Source organism: Emydura macquarii, unplaced genomic scaffold (genome assembly GCF_026122565.2).
Source record: "Emydura macquarii macquarii isolate MOO-44397 ecotype Brisbane River unplaced genomic scaffold, CSIRO-AGI_Emac_v2 contig_629, whole genome shotgun sequence".
In the NCBI taxonomy this organism is placed as follows: Eukaryota; Metazoa; Chordata; order Testudines; family Chelidae; genus Emydura; species Emydura macquarii.
This window is the reverse complement of record NW_027130766.1, coordinates 9,222,554-9,241,928: the sequence shown is the minus strand read 5'-3', so window position 1 is coordinate 9,241,928 and position 19,375 is coordinate 9,222,554. Positions and strand designations below refer to the sequence as shown.

Below are 19,375 nucleotides of genomic sequence, written 5' to 3'. Positions count from 1 at the left end.
GGACTCTGGGCTAGTGATCTCAAGGCTGCGGGCTGTCCCTCACGCATGGCTGTGCCCATCACCATGGCGTCACGGCGCCCATTAGCTGCTCCAGCCCCGCGGCTGCTCCGTGACACCAGGTTTATCATCGTCCCTGGTCGGTGCATCTCAGACAGCTCTGCTGCTGGCCCCCTGCTCTGGTCAGGCTCTTCCCCCTGCTCCTCCTGGGGGCTACCCCAAGGATTCAGAGGCACAAAGTCCGTAAGAAGCTCTGTGTAAACCCGAGGCGGAGTGTTCCTGAAATGGATTGATCCGGCTCCACTGGGTCCTGGTGGATACCTGGCCACACCACAAAACCACCCCCCAGCTCAGCCTGGTGGGCAACCTGCTCAGGGAAGCCCAGGGCTCGGCTGGCAGGGGGCTGCGGGTTGGGATTGAGGGGCACTGGCAGAGCTGGGGGGTGGGAAGCTTGCAGAGCCCCTCGCTGCACCCCTCGCTGTCCGTCACTGATCATCTTCACCAGACTGGCCCGCGGAGGCAGAGGCTGGCTGGCAGGGAGCCGGTGACAGACGGGCCTGGTGGGGCGGAGCTGTGGCCTGTGGTCCCAAGCCCGTCTCTGTGCAGGGCAATGAAGTTTGCTGTGTCGGCTCCCCACCCCCTGCTCTTGGTTGACCTTGGCAGGGTGCTCAGTTAGCAGGTCCTGACCCGCTCTTGCCAACACATGCAGGACAGCCCCAGGGCCAGCTGCCTGGAGCCCCCAGGGGCTGCGGGATTTGGGGCCGATTGGAGCCGAGAGGATGGGCCTGCTGCTCCCAGGGCGGGAGGGAGGAGAAGGGGGGACACTGGCAGGCAGAAGCCATCCAGCCTCCACCCAGCCTGGTCCTGGGCTTTCCTCTTTAGCCCCCAGTGACCATCTGACCCCTGGGGGTGCCGGAAAGGGCCCCAGCTCCTCTCACATGAACCCGCCTGGCTGGCGCAGCTGGACATGGGGGTCCTGCTTCAGTTGTCCCTTCCTGTCCCAGAGCCGTGGCCGTGGCCTGCCCTAGAGGTGGCAGCGTTTCGCTGATGGAGGAGGTGGATTGGGGCGCGGTAGCAGAGCCCGTTAGGAGGCAGGTGTCCGAGAGATGCCAGGGTGATTCTTCACCTCCCCAAGTGAGCCAAAGGGGTGAATCAGCACCTGCTCCTCTCCACGGCATCTCAGTCAGTCCTGGCCTGAGACCCGGCCCCTCTCATCAGCTGATTCATGCCAAGCGTCCCCTGGCAGACGCTCAGACGGTAACTTTGTCCCAGGCTGCCCCGGCCCCAGGCTCCCGCAGCTTTGCTGAGGTGCTCAGCAGCAGCATCGGCGTGCTCCAGTCCTAGGAGTGCCACGCAGGTTGCCAGGTACCCAGCAATGCAGGAGCTCAGCCTGACCCAGTGGAGCCGCGGCTGGGCACTGGACAGCGCTGGGCAAGAGCCAGAGAATTTCACCCGGTTCTGAGCCCAGTAGCTGGTGTTTGGCTAGAGCATCGTCCAGAAAGGTGCCAGCTGGGATCTGCAGACGCCAGGAGACGGAGAACCCACCGCTGCCCTGGGAGCTCGTTCCCGCGGCTAATCGCCTGTCCAGCACCGTTAACAACAGGGGCCTTATTCCTAACTGGAACTCGTCTGGCTTCAGCTTCCAGCCTGTCCTGCCTCTCTGCGAGCGTCGAGACGCCGGTAGTAGTGGGTGTGTTCTGCTTGTGAAGGGCCTGACACACCGTCCGTCTTCTCGCCGAGGAGCCAAGCAGACCACGCTCTTTGAGTCTCACGGCACGACATTTCCTCCAAAACCTCCCATCACTTTGGAGGCTCTTTTCTGCACCTGCTCCAGTCACACATCAGCCTCCTCACCTGCCCTTCCCCCAGCTGAGCCGTCTGCCTGAGAGAACCCAGACCCCGGGGCTGGATGCAGGGTCTCTGCTGAGCAGTGCTTGTTTGCAGCAGAGATCGCAGGGGCAAGGGTGTCTCTCGCTGGTGCTGCCCCGTCCCCTCTCGGAGTCATTTCCTCTGTCCCATGCTGCAGCTCAAAAGCCTCCTTCTTCCTCACAGCTGTGGGGAGCAGTCCCAGGCAGCGATGGGGCTCTATAATGAGCATTGTGATGAAGCGCCATGCGTCCTGTCATTTACCGTGAGCTCAGGGGTTCCCAAGGGCCGTGCCAGGGTCTGTTTCCTTATGGTCTGTCTGGAGTAGTAACCGGGCAGGAATTCCAGGCCAGTCGCATGGAGGGTGAAGTTCACCTGGGGTGCAGGGAGGGCTGGCGGCCAGCCTGGGCGGAAACGCAATGGCAGCTGTCCCAGCAGAGCCTGCACCAGACACTCAGCCTCTCAGGGCTTCGCACGTCTGCCTCACTGGGAATCGCAGAACCAGAAACACGCGGGCAGGGCTGCCGGGCTGGGATGGAGGAGAACCCAGTGCAAACCTTGACCAGGGTGACCAGATGTCCTGATCTTATAGGGACAGTCCCGATATTTGGGGCTTTTTCTTATACAAGAGCCTATTAACCCCCAGCCCCGGCCCGATTCTCACTTGCTCTCTGGTCACCTTGACCCACCTGGGCGCCAACCAGTTCCCCAGCTTCATTAAAGCACAGGAGGGCATGAGTCTGTGTAGCTTCTTCATGGCCTACGGACACGGCCTAGCCCCCAGAATTCCTCTCTGGAAGAACGGCTGTGAAATCCCCTTACCCCGAGTGATCCTTCCTCTACCTGCGAGATGCGCTTACCACCCGCCTGTCCAAGGCCTGGTCCTGGGGGCCCATCGGCTTTGCCTGCTCCCCTAATCCATGCGAAATAGCAAGGGTTCGATGCCGTAGGGTTGACGGTGACGCAGACGATACACAAGGGTTTGTTACTGGCGGGCGGTTCACGTCTGCGGCTTGTTTCTGTGTGGTTTGGAAGCTGAAGCCTGGGACTGGGCAGAGGCAGGTGGGGGCAGCAGGTGCTGGGGTGGCAGAGGCGTGTGGGGGGCGGTGGATGCTGGGGGGCAGAGGTGGGTGCTGGGGGGGCAGCACGTGCTGGGGGGGAGGCGGGTGCTGGGGGGCAGAGGCTGTGGGGGCGGTGGAGGTGGGTGCTGGGAGGCAGCGGGTGCTGGAGGGCAGAGGCAGGTGGGGGGGTGGCGGGTGCTGGGGTGGCAGAGGTGGATGCTGGGGGGGCAGAGGCGCGTGGGAGCGGCAGGTGCTGGGGGGCAGAGGCGGGTGCTGGGGCGGCGGGTGCTGGGGGGCAGAGGAGGGTGGGAGCGGCAGGTGCTGGGGGGCAGAGGCGGGTGGGAGCGGCGGGTGCTGGGGGGCAGAGGAGGGTGGGGGCGGCAGGTGCTGGGGGGCAGAGGCTGTGGGGGCAGTGGAGGTGGGTGCTGGGGGGCAGCGGGTGCTGGAGGGGTGCTGGAAGAGGGCAGGTGGGGGGTGGCGGGTGCTGGGGTTGCAGAGGCAGATTCTGGGGGGGCAGAGGTGGGTAGGGACGGCGGGTGCTGGGGGGCAGAGGCGTGTGGGAGCGGCGGGTGCTGGGGGGCAGAGGCGGGTAGGGGCGGCGGGTTCCGGGGGGGGCAGAGGTGGGTAGAGGCGGCAGGTGCTGGGGGGCAGGGGCGCGTGGGAGCGGCGGGTGCTGGGGGGCAGAGGCGGGGCTGGGGGGCGGGTGCGGGGGGAGGCACTGCCTTTGCAGCTGGCCTGTGCCAGGTCTGGGGCTGTTATGGGGCCCGGGGCTGCCCGTCCGCAAGGTTCCCACGTCCCGGGGGGGGCCCAGGCTTGTCCCAGCCGCTCCCGCCCCCCGCGGCTGGGGTCTCTCGTGGGGGCCCGCTGCCCGCTGCAGTGTCTGCGGCAGGGACACCCCCCCCTTCTCCCCAGCCACCCGCCGGGGGAGGGACCGGGGCTGGAGCCGCCCCGAGAGGCGGAGACGCCGCCTGTGGCCCGGGGCTGAGCCGGGCTCCCCCCCCGGGCCGGCCGAGCCAGTCTGCGCTGCGCACCGCCGCCCGGACACCGGCACCGAGCCGCCCGGAGCCGCTTCTCGCGGGCAGCGGGGCCGAGCGGGCTGGGACCGGGCCAGCATCAGGACCCGGCCGGGCTCCGCCAGCAGCGCCCCCGACCCCGGGCAGCCGCCCCCGGGCCCCCCGCCAGGATGAGCCGCCAGGGCCTGGCCGCCCAGGCGCAGACCCGCATCCGCACGGACCGGTTCGCGGACAGCTACGCGCTGCTGGGCCGGGAGCTGGGCAGGTGAGGCCGGCGCGGCGGGGCCGGCGGGGCCGGGGCTCCCCCCCCCCCGCTCAGCAGCGCCTGCAGCGGCCCCCCCGTGGTGCCTCCTCACTAGAGACCCCCCCGCCTGTCTGCGGCATCGAGAGGGCGAGCGGGGGGCGTGCAACTGCGTGTGCAACTTGTGCGTGCAACTGCGTGTGCAGGTGTGCATGAGCACTCCGCTTGTGCGTGAACCAGTTGGGGATGTGTCGTGTGTGTCCCGGTGTGAATGGCAGGTGGCAGGTGCTGCTGTGTGTGTGTGTCAATGGCAGGCGTGTAGCTGTGTGTGTGTGTGTTACTCTGTGTGACAACGGCGAGGTGTCACTGTGTGTGTGGGTCAGTCATGATGTCAATGGCGGGGTGTCGCTGTGTGTGTTACTGTGTGTGTGGCAATGGCAGGGTGTCGCAGTGTGTGTGTGTTACTGTGTGTGTGACAATGGCAGGGTGTCGCTGTGTGTGTGTGTGTTACTGTGTGTGTGACAATGGCGGGGTGTCGCAGTGTGTGTGTGTTACTGTGTGTGACAATGGCGGGGTGTCGCTGTGTGTGTGTGTGTTACTGTGTGTGTGACAGTGGCGGGGTGTCGCTGTCTGGGGAGTGCAGCCCACGTGCTGTTCTGGGGCCTTTCACCCCGGCTGCGAGCGCGTTGTGGGTCTGCCAGTCGGGACCAAGCCCCGCTCAGGGCTGCGCCACGGTGCCCGTGTGCGGGGCCTGGAGGAAAGCCGGGAAGGGGCGAGCGGAGCTGGTGTCACAGCCCAGGCCTCTGCCGCAGGGGATGAGCCCCGAGCTGGGGCTGGGGCCCTGTGGGTTGCGGCAGCAGGGCATGTCTGAGAGCTGGGGTTGTCTGAGCGCTGCCCTTGGGGTTTGGCTCTTGCGCCACTGCCTGGAGGGGTGGTGGGGCGAGCGTCTTGCTGGCCCTGCCCGTGTCCTCGGCTGACCCCCGCCTGAGCCAGGCTCATAGCGGGGAGATGGCAGCAGCATGGGGGGATGGACCCCCCTGTCTGGGAAGTCAGCTAACCCCGTGTGGGGCAGGAAAGGGCCAGGGCCCATCTCCTCCCCCAGCTGACAGATCAGGCTGTGCAGGGGAAAGTCAATACAGCCGCTTCTGGTGGAGGAAGAATCTCTCCTGTCACAGCCGCGGACGCGCACCCCTACCCCGACCCCTACCCCCACCAGGGAGCCCTATACACAACCCCCCCAGGCAGAGACCCTGTACCCCTGCCCCCCGAGACCGTTCCCCCGGGTTCAGCTGCCGCTGAAATGCAGTTTGGTTGTTGGTGCCAGGCGGGTGGAGCGGGGTGCCAGGATGCCCCCCCCACCCCCCAGCACTGCAATGCTCTGCAGACAATCGGAAGCTGAGCGTGGTGTGGTTTCTTGCTCAGAGCGGGTTGTTAGTTGCTGATTTCCTGGAAGCCGAGAGAAGGCAAATCTCCGGGGCCTGGGCCCTGCGGTTGTGGTGTGCAGCTGTGCACGCAGCAGGGGCCCGTGTGCTGAGCAGGTGAAGTGCCCCGGGCACAGCAGAAGCAGCCGCCGGTGTGGGATCGCTCTCTGTATTTAGCAGCATGCCGGCCGGCCGGTGCGCTGAACGCAGCCCGGGATTCCCCCGTGTGAGGCCTGAGCCTCGTCCCCCGCCTGGCTGGCTGGAGCAGCACGGGCTGCCTGGGGTGGATGGCTGCAGTTAGCGTCTCATGGAAGAGCCTGGTCTGGGACTTGGCATTTCCCTGTCCCAGCTGTCGTCCTGGTCCGCCTTGGCTGCTGCCTGCACTCGGCAGGGGGTGGCCCCACCCTGAGAAATCACCCTGGGAGCAGGCGCGGGGCCGTTCGGGCTAACGCCCTCCTTGGAATCCAGCAGGTGCGAGGGCAGCCCAGACATGGCCCCTGGTTATGCCCAGCTGCACCCCCCAATCTAACCCCATCACCCCAGGATCTGAGCCCCACCGGCACAGGCGGGTTGTACCCCCCCAGCACCCCTGTGATGTCAGGAACATCCTTCCCATGTTACAGCTGGGGACCAAGGCCCAGGGAGATGAAGGGACTCAGCCAAGGTCACCAGGGAGTCGGTGGCAGGGTCTCTCACGACCCTGTCCAGCACCTGGCCGGCTGCATGGTCCTTCCTGCACTCCCCTGCAGCTGGGAACAAGCAGAGTGAAGCTGAGCGGGGGCTGGGCGACATAGCCAGCCGGGCCTGGGGCAGCTCTTGCTCTTCCGCTGCGGGTTCTGGTGTTTTAAATTTTAAGCATGAAAATCAGAGCTTGTGAAAGTGAGACAGGAAGTGCCCAGGGTGCAGCCAGGCCCGTCCCCCCCGCAGGCCCAGCAGGGTGCAGAGCAGTGCCATGGCGGGCTGGGGCAGCTGAACAGTGAACGAGACTAGCCCCTGCCCCCGCCTTCTCCTGAGGGCCCTGGGCCCCCCCGGTGCAGGCTGGGTGCCCCGCTTTGTAGGCCTTCAGTGCCAGTCCCATTTACACACAGCCCCAGCCGCTGCCGCCAGCTCTTGCTCCGGGGCACGAAGTTCTGCTGCGGGGCCGTTTCCAAACTTCCTGGGGCCACGCGGCTGTGGCCAGAGGCTGCCCTGAGAGCGGCTCCGGGCTGGGCTGTGGCGGGGGACGGGGGAGCCAGGTCTTGCTCTCACAGCAGCTCTGCAGTTCTGCCCATGGCCTCGGCCGGATCCCCAACCAAAGGCCCTTGCTAGGACCCAGGGGTGCCGTGCAGCAGGTCGGGGCTGGCTGGTGCCCCCGGGAGGGGGGCATAGGGGTACGGCCCATTTCCATCCGTGGCTCCTGCTAACTGGCAGCGATTTGCTCGGACTTCATCCAGCTTCTCTTTGCGGCTAAGGAGGCGAGCGCCAGGGTGGCTGAGCGCAGGCCGGGCCGGGGTCTCGCTGCCGGCGGATCTTTGCAGCCGCTCCCAGGCACGGCCCAGCCCAGGCGGGGCAGGCTGGCAGGGGGAAGGGCGCCTGGGGTGGCCTGGGGCAGCTGGGAAAGCGCTGTCCCTCTCTCGCAGCTGTGGGGCGGGTTTGGTAGGGCTGGACCAGGGCCAGGGCTTTGCCTGGAGGCCGTGGGGCTGCGTGGGAGTCCTGCCTGGGCGTGTTGGAGCCAGAGCTGGGGGTGGGGGTGGACTGGCTGCAGTCCCAGGAGGGGAGCGCGCAGGCCCCCGGGGATGGAGCTGGTGGGGTCGGGCAGGAGCCACGTGTGGGGCACTGGGCGCTGGCAGGTTTGGGAGCAGCTGGCTGCTGCCCTGGGTTCCCGTGGGGGCTTGGCGGGTGCAGCGCAGAGGGGCCTGTGCCCGCTGTCCTTGGGGCTGCGGTGGTGGTGCCCTGCGTGCCGGGGTTCTGGGGTGCCCCCGGCTGCCGTTTGCGCAGGGGCTGAGCCGGGTGCCCAGGACACATGGTTCCCATTAGGCGACGGGCTCCTGGCAGTGGCAGCGGGGCGGGAACGTCTCTGTTTACACTCAAATCCCGGGAACGTCTCCTGCCTGCCCCGGCGTAACCCTTCCTCCTGCCCGCAAGGAGGGAGCTGCCCAGTCTTCACCCGCTCCCACTCAGCGGCTCCTTCCATGGGGTGGAAATCTGCAGGCGCCCCTGGCGGGGGGCGGGGGTGGCTGAGTGACTGGGGCAGCAGCTCTGGAGCTGAGCCGAGGGTAGCAAAGATGCAGGTTGTGCCTCCCCCCCCCACCCCATCCAGGTACTGCAGGCCCCAGGGATTCCCACACTCCTGCCCCAGAGCGCAGACACTGGGCCGGGCCTGTGCAATGCTGGGCCCCCTCGGCCCTGGGCTGTTGCGGGATCAGGCCGCGGGGAGAGGGGTGATGGGAGGACAGGCCAAGGACCAGGCGTCCTGGGTTCTGTTCCTGAACTTGCTGTCTAATGGGGAGGGGAGAGGAAATTGGGCTGTTCCCTGCTCAGGGGGCGCCTGGGAGCAGCGTCACGTCTCTGCAGTGCTGGGGGCCGGGTGGCAGGTGGGGCTCATGGCTCCGGGCAGACCTGCGCCCCCCCTCCCAGCACCACGTGCTGGAGCCCTCAGTGGAGCCGTCTCAGCCCACCTCTGCCCCCCGTTCACCCCAACTCCAGCCCCCCCCCAGGGCCAGGGCCAGTCGGGCTCCTGGCCATGCTGCGTGGGTGCAGGGGAGGCCGCAGGCTCCCAGCACAGGCTAAACCCTTCTGGCCGGCACCCGCAGCCTGGCTGCTCCCGCCTCTGCCCTGCAGCTTCCGGGCGAGCGGGGCTGGCGCATTCGCACAAGGGGAGGCGCGGCTCAGTCCTAGGCCCCGGCTGCCCTCCTCAGCGGTGCCAGGGCCTGGGCAGCTGGTCCCTGGGGCTCCTGGGTCCCCCCTGTTTAAAGGCAGAAGCTGCAACTTGTTCTGACGCTCACAGCTCAGGGGGCTCGTGGCAGGCTGGCAACGCCAGCCCCTCGCTGGGCACCCTGGGGCCGGCTGCGCAGAGGCGGCTGGAAAGCGAGCGGCCGGGTGGGGCGAGGAATGGGCGGGCAGGATGGGGGCAGCACAGTGTGGGGTGGGGGGGTGTGATGGAGGGGCCGGGGCTGGCCCATGCTCAGCTCCCTCCCGGCTGCTCTCCGCAGGGGGAAGTTCGCGGTGGTGAAGAAGTGCCTGGAGAAGGCCACGGGCCGGGAATTCGCAGCCAAGTTCCTGCGGAAGCGGCGCAAGGGGGAGGACTGCCGGCCCGAGATCATCAACGAGATCGCGGTGCTGGAGCTGGCCGCCCCCAGCCCCCACGTGGTGGATCTGCACGAGGTCTACGAGACGCCCGCCGAGATCGTGCTGGTGCTGGAGTAGTGAGTGTCGGGGGGCGGGCAGGGGACGGGGGCTGCTGGTCAGTGGCGGCCCGGGTCGGGGCTCCTCACGGCTGGGGGGGGGGGCAGAGTGCGGCACCCCCTCCCCCCACTCCTCTGCCCTACACTAAGCCCAGCAGGGTCCTCACACTGCCTCACGCTACGGCTCTTGCCCCGTGTTCCTCCCGGCGGGTCTCCCGGCCCCAGGCCTTTCCTCGTCCAGCCCTCGCTCGGCCCGGGGCGGGTTCAGACATTGGATGGGGTGCTGGGGTCGTCCTGCACATCCTGTCTACACGGGGCAGGCTCACACCGTCTCGGGGCTGCCGGGGGGTGTCTCCGACCAGAGCCCTGCTGCCTCCTTGGGCCCAGAAACGACTTTCCCAGGGTCCTAGAACAGCCTCTCCCGGGTGCCAATCGAGGGGGATGTGGGGGGGATCAACAGGCTGGCGGCTGCGCCCGCGTCCAGGCCCCAGGGAGCTCCCTGCCCTGCCGGGCGCCTGCACCCGCACCCGCAGCCTGCTGCCGAACTCGGCAGGAAGTGACGGAACCAGAGCGTGTCTGAGAAACGGCGTCAGCGCCGCTTCTCAGCTCCTTTTCCGGGCAGCTGCTGTGCTCGGGGCCACATCCTGCCTGCCTGGCTCCACCACAGGGCCCCGTCTGGGTCCCCAGAGAACCCGGCTTCCTGCCTGGGGCCTCCACAGGAGCCAGGCCAGGCGCACTTACCCAGAAAGGGACCAGGTGGGGGTGGGACGGTGACGTAGGGACGGTAGCTGCAGGAGAGCGCAGCAATGTTGCAGGGCCCCCCCCCCCACACACGGACCGGGGGGCTGGCCGGGGGGCGGCAGGGTGCGTGGAGGAGCCGGCGCTGATGGCTCCAGGGATGCTGTTGGCAGAGGGAGCTGGTCCTGTCCTGCCCTGTGAACCTGGGTGCCCAGCTGCAGTGGGGAAACGAGCCCTGGTCCTGGCAGGGTCTCTAGCCGGTCCCTCTCCCCTGCCTGCAGGGGCTTGTAGGCTGGAGGTGGGTCGGGAGGGGACAGCGTGGGGTGGCGCCAGCCCCACCTGCCTGGGAGGAGCTCAGCCTCCACCTGACGTGGGACCTGCCCAGGGAGCACTGGACTGACCAAGGCCTGGGGGCTCCCCACTGAGGCAGGGCTGGAGCCAGCGACCCGGAGGTGCTGGGACCCATTGGGGCTGCTCCTGCTTCCCCTGCTGCTGGCCTGGGGACAAGCAGGAGGGGCTGGGGCTGGCTGGTTCTGGGCCGTGTGCACGTGAGGCAGGCTGGGCACCTGGGTAACGAGCTCGTTAGGCACTAGGGATGCTGGCGCCGGGGCCCAGGGTATGAACAGCAGCGAGTTCCACGGCACCTGCCCGGGCACGGGGCAGAAACCAAACCTCTCAGCCCCTCGCTGGCCCGGGGGGGGTGTCGGTCCCTTGCCCTGGCCAGGCACATGGATTGCCCTGGCCCCGCCCGCCCGCCCACCCACGCGCTGTGAGTGCACCTGGCCGTCGGGGCAGGCGCGTGGGCGGCTGGTCCCTGCAACGCGGCGCTGGCTCAGCTCAGAGTTCCCAGAAGCGGCGGGTGGTTTCGTGCGTGTGTTTTCTCCATCCAGAGCGAGAGCGCGGCTGTGGCGGGGAGCTGCTCTCGCCGTAACCACAGCACAGCAAACCTGCCCGGCAGCGCGCTCCCCCTGCTCCTGCAGCAGGGCTGATGAGCCCCATCCGAACTCAGGGCCCCACGGCACGCACGTGCAGCGCCGTGCACACGTCCCTGCCCCCCAGCTCACAAGCTGAATAGACAAGACGGGGGCGGGAGGAGACCAGAGATGAGGAGGGAGAGGGCCAAGGTGACACGGCAAGTCAGGAGTAGAAATCAGGGGTTCTGACACCCAGTCCAGGGCCCTAACCACTGGGCCTCACTGCCTCCGATGGCCCCCAGAGAACCCCGGGCCTGGGCAGCATGTGCAGGGAGGGCGGCTCTGCCTGGACTGACCCCTCCACAGCCTCGCCGCACTGGGAACTGGCCATGCCCGGACTCGCCTGCGCCAGCTGCTAGCCCCCGGCTGTGCTCTGACGTGAGCGGGCGCGCAGGGCCAGGGCACTGCAGAGTCAGCCCCTGCAGCCAAGGAGAGCCAGGCTCCCTGCCTGTGGAGGGTGCCCCCCCTTTCCGGCTTCAGGGGGTGCCACAGGGCATGGCTGCCCCATGGGAGGAGGGGGGCACTGCAGGCACTCCCTGCCCCTTGTCTGCCTCTCGCAGGCTCAGCCCTCTGCCTGGGCCGCGCAGCACCCAGCCCCTGGTGGGCTGCAACCATCCAGATAAAACCCGGCCTCCTCTTTTGCCCACCCTTCAGGCCCCGTCCCGTCAGACTGACCTTCCCGGCTCTGGAACAGAGCCCTGCCTCCCTGGGACCTTCCCCGGAGTCCCCCGGTGCTGTGCTGCAGACCCTCACGCGGGCTGGGCTGGGCCGGGCCGGCCACTCTCCAGGGCTCCTCGGCTCCACCTGACGTTTCCCAGCCCTTCCAGGGCAATCACCCTCTGAGCTGAGCCAGCTGGGCAGGCGGCCAATGGAGCCCAGGTGTGGCTGAGGGCAGCCAAGGCGTGAGGGGCTCAGCTCTAGCCCCTGCATCACGGGCTGCAAGGGGGGAGTCTGGAAAGAGGGTCCTAGCCCGGCTCTGGGGTGGCAGGGCCAGGGATGGGCAAAGATCCACCCATCACTGGGTACCTGGGCACCGGCCCGCCCTGACGCCCTCGCTGGTCCCGTGGGTGCCCCTCCGGCCTCCTCACAGAGGTTTCTGGCTCTCCCCCTTCCTGCTCTTGCCAGGCCTTCCTGGGAGGTGGGGAACAGCCCCTCGTGCCTGCTGGCGTGGAAAGGGCCCTGCCATCCCAACTGGGAGTGATGGTTACTGGTGGGCAGGGCTGGGGTCGTTCTGTGCTCATGGCTCCCCGTCCTGCCCAGAGACACCCTGGCATGGAGCCAGCCCGGCTGGCGCCCGGGAACATGCAGTGTCCTGGCTGCTTGGGGGCCCCGAGAGGTCAGCTGCAGGGGTGCGGGGCCCAGGGGAGGCTGTGCTGGCGTGTGTGGTGGGGGTGGAGCCCCCTTCAGGTACCCCCCGCCCCCCGAAACCACCAGCCCGTCCAGCACTCACCAGCCCCGTGCGGGCAGCCTCTGGGGCCCTGTGGGGTCCGGGCAAGCCCCGGAAGGAGGGTGGTGCTAGTGCTGGTGCTGGTGGGACAGGATCTGGCCCTGCGGTGCAGACAGCGGAGTCAGGACACCTGGGTTCGACCCCCAGAGCTGGGAGGGGAGCGGGGTCTAGTGAGGGGAGTGGGGGAGGCTGGGACTAGAGGCAGGATTAGGTGTGGAGCTGTGCACAGAGGGGGTGCGTGTGGGGCTGGGGGGGAGCTGGCGCCTGCAGGGCTCCGCCAGCCCCTCACCCGGCGTCCCGTCTCTCCCAGCGCGGCCGGCGGGGAGATCTTCCAGCAGTGCGTGGCTGAGGAGGACGAGGCCTTCACCGAGCAGGACGTCGTGCGGCTCGTGCGGCAGATCCTGCGGGGTGTCTCCTACCTGCACAAGAACAACGTCGTCCACCTGGACCTGAAGGTACCGGCCGGGCCGGGCCAGGCTGGGCTGGGCGGGGGCGGCTGTTCCTGCCTGACACGGGGCTGGCACCTGCCTCGCATGGGGCGTCCCACTGCTGAGCTGGGGCCCAGCCCGGAGCAGGCTGGTGGGAGGGCGGGACAGACGGATGCCAGCTCAGACAGGGCTGGTTTCCCCAGTGCTCCCAGCTGCCCCCCCTTCTCTGCAGGGGTCTGGGGGGGGGGCGCCCCCGCCCTCTCCGCTCACGCCCTGCCCTTCGTGCCCCGCAGCCCCAGAACATCCTCCTGACCAGCAGCAGCCCCCTGGGCGACATCCGCATCGTGGACTTCGGGCTGTCACGCCGGGTGGACGCCGTGCGGGAGGTGCGCGAGATCCTGGGCACGCCGGAGTACGTGGGTGAGTGGCGCCACGGCTGGGCTGTCAGAGACCGGCTGCCGGGGCTGGGCGGGGGCGGGCGGTGGGGTGGGGGTGTGGGGGGAGGACAGAGACACTGGTCGTGCACTCGCGAAGGAGAATCTGCCCCGGGCGCCTGCCCACGGGCTCCCCTGCACCTCCCTCCAGCAGAGAAGGGGGACTGGGTATGGGTCTGCCCCCCGCCCCCACGGAGCCCGTTCAGACCCGCGCCCGTAACTCTCCCGCATTTCCCTTTGCAGCCCCCGAGATCCTGAACTATGAGCCCATCAGCACAGCCACCGACATGTGGTAGGTCTCTGGGTCCTCTCCGGGGCCACACGCCAGCGCTGACCTGATGCGGGTCGGGGGAGGGGGTCTGTCCTGGCTCCGGGCGGTGGGGGCAGGTGCTGGTGCCCCCCCCGCCATGGTTGTGCTCTGCAGGTCACCAGGTAGCTGCAGTGTTTGCTGGTGGGGCCGCATCCGGCCGGCCCCTGCAGATACTGTCCCCCCAGAACCCAGAAACGGCCCTGCCCAGCCCCCAGGGGCCCCGCTTCTGGCTGGAGATGGGGCAGGGGAGCCCGCAGGGTGGGTGCAACACCCACTCATGGCACGCCCCAGTCCTGCTGCGCGGAGGCCCAGGGCTACGTCCCCCGCATGGCACCGAGGGGCCCAGCAGCGGTAGGGCCCAGCGGCTCCCGTCCCCCCAGGCTCTGGGAAAGTCTCCGCCCGTGGCCATGAGCGGAGGGAGGCAGGAGCTGCCAGTGGCGCGGGGCTGGGTGTGCCGGCCTCCCCGGCCCAAGGGGGCTGGTTCAGCCTGGGGCTGGGCTGGGAGGTGAGCACAGGAGGCGAGTCCCATGGGTTGGGGCTGGGTCGTGGGGGCTGCGCCCCCCCTGCACCAGCCGGGCTCACGGCCAGCGGCTCTCCCCAGGAGCATCGGGGTGCTGACCTACGTCATGCTGACGGGCGAGTCGCCGTTCCGGGGGGACACCAAGCAGGAGACCTTCCTGAACATCTCGCAGGTGAACGTGGAGTTCCCACCCGACGCCTTCCAGGGGGTCTCCGACCGGGCCGTCGACTTCATCTGCTCCCTGCTCGTCAAGAACCCCAGGTACCCACTGCCGCCACCCGGCCTCGCCATGCCGGCCTCAGGGGCACGCGGCGCCCGGGCTGCAGCCACCCGCCAAGCACGCGCTGCCTGCGCTGGGGAGATGGGCCGGGCTCGGGGTGCCCGGGGGGAGCTGGCCCAAGTGACGCGGGGAGCAAGGCGGGAGGGGCGAGGCGCAGGGGCACGGTGGCGGGCACTAACTCCCTCTCTCCTACCTGCAGGAAGCGGGCCAAGGCCGAGCAGTGTCTGCAGCACCCCTGGCTGGCCCCGGAGCTGGCGTCCCTGCTGCGGGCTGAGCACGCGCTGGCGCCAGCGCGCGAGGGCAGCGGTGGCCCCGAGGGGGACGAGGAGCTGGTGCTGGTGGCCTCCTACACTGTGCCCTGCCCCTGCCGCCAGCTGGGAGGCCTGGAGGGGCGGGAGACGGAGCTGGCTGGGGCGCGGAAGCCGTTCCCAGCGTTGCAGGAGATCGCCCAGGAGCTGGTGTGCTGAGCCGGCCGCCCGCGCCCCCTCTGCCTGCTGCCTCGCAGAGAGCAATGCCCGGACTCGCCCCGGGCCTGCCCGGCGCCTTTCTGAACCTGCCCTGCAGCCGCGGCCCCTGGAGGGGTGGACTCCCCGCCTGCCGGCTGCCCGGGCAGCAAGAGCAGCTCTGCCTCAGTCCCGTGGGAGCCGGACGGGCGCCCGGCTGCTGGAGGCGTCTGGGCTGCCATGCCCCACCCCGGAGCCGATGCTCCTGTGTATGTGGTGCGATGGGGGGGCCCGGAGCCTGCAAGATGGGGGCTGGGTCACTGGGACCTCGGGGGGACTGTCAATGTGGGGGGAGGGGAGCACCTGTTACCGGCAGGCGCCCGTGTGGGGGTCGGGGCCCCGCACAGCCAGACACGGCAGCGACTGCAGGAAGAGACCGAAGCCCTGCTGCTTCTACGGGAGACCGACGCCGCGGAAAAGCCCCGGGGTATCTGCAAAGGGGAGCAGCGAGCCCCCGGCTCAGCTCCCAGCGGGGTCACGCCTAGACCCCCGCCCTCCTTCAAACTGCAAACCAAAACCTGCAGCCGCTTCTCCCGGCCCCTGCCAGGCAGGGCAGCTGCAGGCGGGAGCACAGAGCCCGGCGGGCAAAGGCCGCTTTAGCGCTTCAGCGGGGCCTGGCCCTGCCTGCGGGTGCTGGGCGCTGGGACTGCTGCTGGGGGGAGGGAGGGGCCCTGCAGCCTGGTAGATGGTTTCTGAATTGTCTAATTAGCCCATCATTTAACGGCCCGTTGGGGCCGGGGGGGGGAGGTGGAGCGCTTGCATGCCAGGACTCGCTGCTCTGTGCCAACCTGCTGGGCGTGGGCCATGGACGGGTAGCGCCAGGTGAGGGCAGCACCCAGCAGGGTCCCTGGCCCAGCAGCTGGCGCCATGGGGCTCCCCTCGCTGCAGCCGTGCCCCCGGGGCGCTGGGCTTTGCGGCTGAGCTGCAGGGCCATGCTGGAGCCCAGGGGCAGGCCTTGCCCATCGCCGCTGCTCGCTGCCGCCGTGCGCCACTGCGGTGGTTCGTTTTCTAAAATAAAGGGTTAAAGTTTCTGGCTGTGACAATGTCGGTTCCTCCCCTGAGGAGGCGCCCATATCCCTGGGCCCCCCCAGCCCCCACACGCTCACCCAGCCAGGCACAGCCCCTTGGCTTCCTGCCCAGGGATGGGAGAACCAGCCTCTGCCCCTCAGGCAATGGGAGGCTGCCCCAGGGGTGCCTGCGTCAGACCCCAGCAGGGCCCCCTGCATTCCTGCCCCCCCTCCTGAGGGGGCCTGGCCCCAGCGCTGTGCAGGAGCAGTTTGGGCAGGGTTAGGGTAGGCTCAGCCCCTGGCTGGCGAAGGCATCGTGCACAGGCAGGTGCTGCATGCCCAGGTGCGACAAGCAGACCTCAGGTAACGTGCAGCTCCCAGCACGGTGCGGCCCTGCCGTTGAAGAGGCTGCGCCACTGTCTCTGCTGCCACCTAGTGAGAGCTCGGCGAACACCTGCGGCTGCCCGCCACCCAGGGTGGCATTCCCCTCCCATGCTGTGTGCACAGCCCCTCGCACTCGGCTCTGGCTGGCTGCAGCCGAGGGCAACAGGCTGCAGCCCACAGCCAGGGAGCCCACGGGCTTGTTACGTGCTAATCCCAGCCCGCCCCTGCTGAGCCCACAGCCCTTTGCAGGCCGGCCGTGGGAGGTGAACCCTGGATTCTGCTTGGCATCCCCCCAACCCCACCCCCGTCTGAACCAGGGATAGGACCCAGGAATCCTGGCTGCCGGCCCCCCCAGCCCAGCCCGTTAGACGCACTCTCCTCCCAGAGCCAGGCACAGAACCCGGGAGGCCCGACACCCAGCGCCCCGGTTCTGACCCGAGCCCGGCCCGTGGCTGTAGTTCCCCTGCTCAGGATGCTGGGGTGAGGGGGTGGCTGGGGCGAGGGGGTGGCAGGGCCGGGGGCGAGGGGGCGGGGGGTGTTCTCTGCCTGCACCCACTGCCTGGGATTTCCACTTGCTTGGCAGCAGAGCGGCAGGAATCACTGCAGGGGCCACAAGCGCCTGTCTGCTGAGGGCCACGATCCAGCATCCCTCCCCGCCCCCCCGCACCCGCTCTCTGCCCTGGCCCATGGATCAGGCTGGGCCCTGCAGGGGGCTGGGCTGGCCAGCAGAGGGCAGTGCAGCACCAGCGGTGGGTGGGGGTCGGGCACCCAGCCCCCCCTCCCCCAGAGCAGGGGACCTGCTGGCCCCCGCCGGGCCGGGAGCTGGCCCCGAGCTGGCCCCGCTGCCCGTGCGCCAGGGAGGGTGCCGGGGCAGTGGCCACGGCCCCGGGGAAATGCCAGGCTCCCACGGGTCTCCCTGCCCACGGGCTGGGGATGGCTGGGCAGCCGCCCGGGGGCCATGGGGTGCGCAGGGGGCGAGGCCCCCAAACTGCCCCTGCATTTCCAGGGCTCTGGCTCGTCCCCTGCCTCTGCCCTGCCCTCGGGGCCCGCTCGCCCACACTGCACCCGTGGGGCTGGAGCAGGACGGGGCCCGGGCGCTGCGGGGGGCGTTGGTTCAAAGGGGTGGCAGGACTGTGTGTGGTGTGGTGTGGGGGGGGGGGGGGTATTTTCAGGGCTGGCGGAGAGGGGTCCCGGCGTCACTTCCTACCCCACATGGGGTCTGAGGCACTGCACAAGGTTACCCCATGTCATGCCCCCCCAGCAGTGCACAGGGCCCCCCGTCCCACCTCCCCCCAGGCTGCAGAGACCCATCCTCATGCCGCTCTCAGCCTGTCCCCGCTGCAGCCTTGCTGTGGGGCCTGGTCCCCTTACGGCCTGAGGGCAGGGCCCCCTCCACCCCCAGCATTACTGCTGGGCAGGCAGTGGAGCAGGGCAGGAGCCGGTGCCCGGAGCCGCACCCAGCAGGGTTACTAGCTGATGCTGCCCCCCCCGTGCTGTGCAGAAGTCAGGGCTGATAGCGGGAAGGGGGGGCTGGGATGTGTGAGATGTCAGTGCCAGGGGCTGCGTGGCTCTGTGGGCTAGCAGAGGGGCAGGGGGCCTGGGTGCAGCAGGGCCTGGCAGGGGAGGTGACTGCTGCGAGGGTAGGAGCCATGGGTGTGGACAATCTATTTCCAAACCAGGCTGGGCTCCAGGCCAGGGGAGTCTTCATGTGCCTGGGCCCTGCTGTGGGCTCCTGGTTGCGGCCCCACCAGCAGCTGCCAAGAGGACAGCAGGCAGGGGCCAGAGCTGGGCCTTTGCTCTGCTCTAAGAGCAGAAAACAGCAGGACGAGAGAGTAAAGGAAATGGGATCCCTGCCCCCCACTCCCAGTGCTGGCCGGAGGTGGGTCAAACACCCCAGCCCACGGGCACCAGCGTTTCCTGCCCAGCAGCGAGCACGAGAGCCACGCAGCCCCCCACGCTGGCCCAGCTGCAGGGAAAAGGGGAGTTGGTGAACGCAGGGACTCGGGTCACTGGCTGAGGGAAAACACGTGCTTCCCGGGGAGCCCTTGCCCCTCATTAGCCAACTGCCACCCTGGAAGGTGGGCCAGGAGCAGGCAGACGCACAGCACAGGTTCCTCCACCCACGGCCGGGTGCAGATGGGACACAGGCCGGCAGGACCTGCTCTTGCATGTGGGACGAGAGCAGACGGGGCTGGCCCAGGCCCAGAGCGAAGGAAGCCCAAGGCACAGCTGAGATCCTGGTGCCCCAGCAGGATGATGGGGCGCGCCCGGCCGCACTAAGCAGAGGCCGAGGAGCAGGACAGGCTGAACAGTCCCCCACAGAGCCCGGGAACCCAGCAGCAGAATTTTGATGCGAGGCGGGAAGAGGCAACTCTGCTCAGAGGGGGATGGTGCAAGAGTGCAGGGGTCAGAGTTAGCCAGGGGAAAGCAACTGGGGAGGGCCCTGGCTGTCCCCGGGAGCAGGGTGAGTGTGACACAGGTTTCCCCCCACCCTTCCCAATATCCAGAGCTCCAGCCCAGAGCCAGCCCCTCTGAGCACACAACAGCCAGAGGCTTCCCAGTAAAAAAAATGCTGCAGCATGGGACAGACAGACAGAGACAGGGCTTAGCACCAACTCAGCCCTCCCCTTACACCAAAAGAATTACCTCCCTCAACTCAGCCCCGCAGCAATACCGGGTAAGGACCGCGCCCCTGCCTCCCGGCAGCTGCCCTGCAGGGTGGGAGTCCTGCCCGGCTCAGCAGCCCCAGCGTGGAGGCGAGAAGCTGGGCCCAGGGAAGGATGCTCCACACAGGGCTGGGCCCATCTGCCCTTCGAGGGGAACAGAGGGGAGCACTAGCCCCGAGTCCGTTAACAGCAAAAACCTCCCCGAACCTGCTTTAAAGTGACCGTGACAGTGACCGTAAAGTGACTGGCTGGCAGTGGCCGGTCTCTTCCTGGCCGCACAGCCCTTCCAGGGGAGGGGCAGAGCGACGCGGAGCGTAGCAGGGAACAGGACTCGCCAGTCCCATGGCCCAATGAACCTCATGGTCCGACGCAGGCTGCTTGCTCCGGGCCCTGGTAGCGCATGAATCTGGATTCCCACCTGAGCTGCTTATTAAGCAGCTGCATCTGTCGTCGTCCCCGCCCCGCATTCCATCACTCACCGACCCAACCCAGGCCAGCGTGCAGCCAGCGTGCAACAAGTGCACAGTGCATCTCAGTAACCCACCCACGCCCGGCGTGGCCAGTCGGTACCTGCTGGGCTCTGCCCACAGTGCCCGGACGGACGGCAGAGTGCAGCTCCAGGGGAGAGGCGACCTGCTGTGCTTGGGAAGGCATTGCCACGGCGAGATGCGCATCGGAAGAAATAAACGCAGCCTGCTCCTG

At 68.5% G+C, this 19,375-nt stretch overlaps 1 protein-coding gene across 1 annotated transcript; it reads left to right on the top strand.

Annotated features, from left to right (window-relative positions):
* Positions 1-3,614: 3,614 nt before the first annotated feature.
* Positions 3,615-16,446, top strand: LOC137148501 (serine/threonine-protein kinase 17A-like). Its single transcript, XM_067541365.1, has 7 exons — positions 3,615-4,202; positions 8,791-9,003; positions 12,452-12,596; positions 12,863-12,989; positions 13,247-13,295; positions 13,915-14,094; positions 14,313-16,446. The coding sequence occupies exons 1-7, from the start codon at positions 4,108-4,110 to the stop codon at positions 14,578-14,580; spliced, it is 1,077 nt and encodes a 358-aa protein (XP_067397466.1). The 5' UTR covers positions 3,615-4,107; the 3' UTR covers positions 14,581-16,446.
* Positions 16,447-19,375: the final 2,929 nt, after the last annotated feature.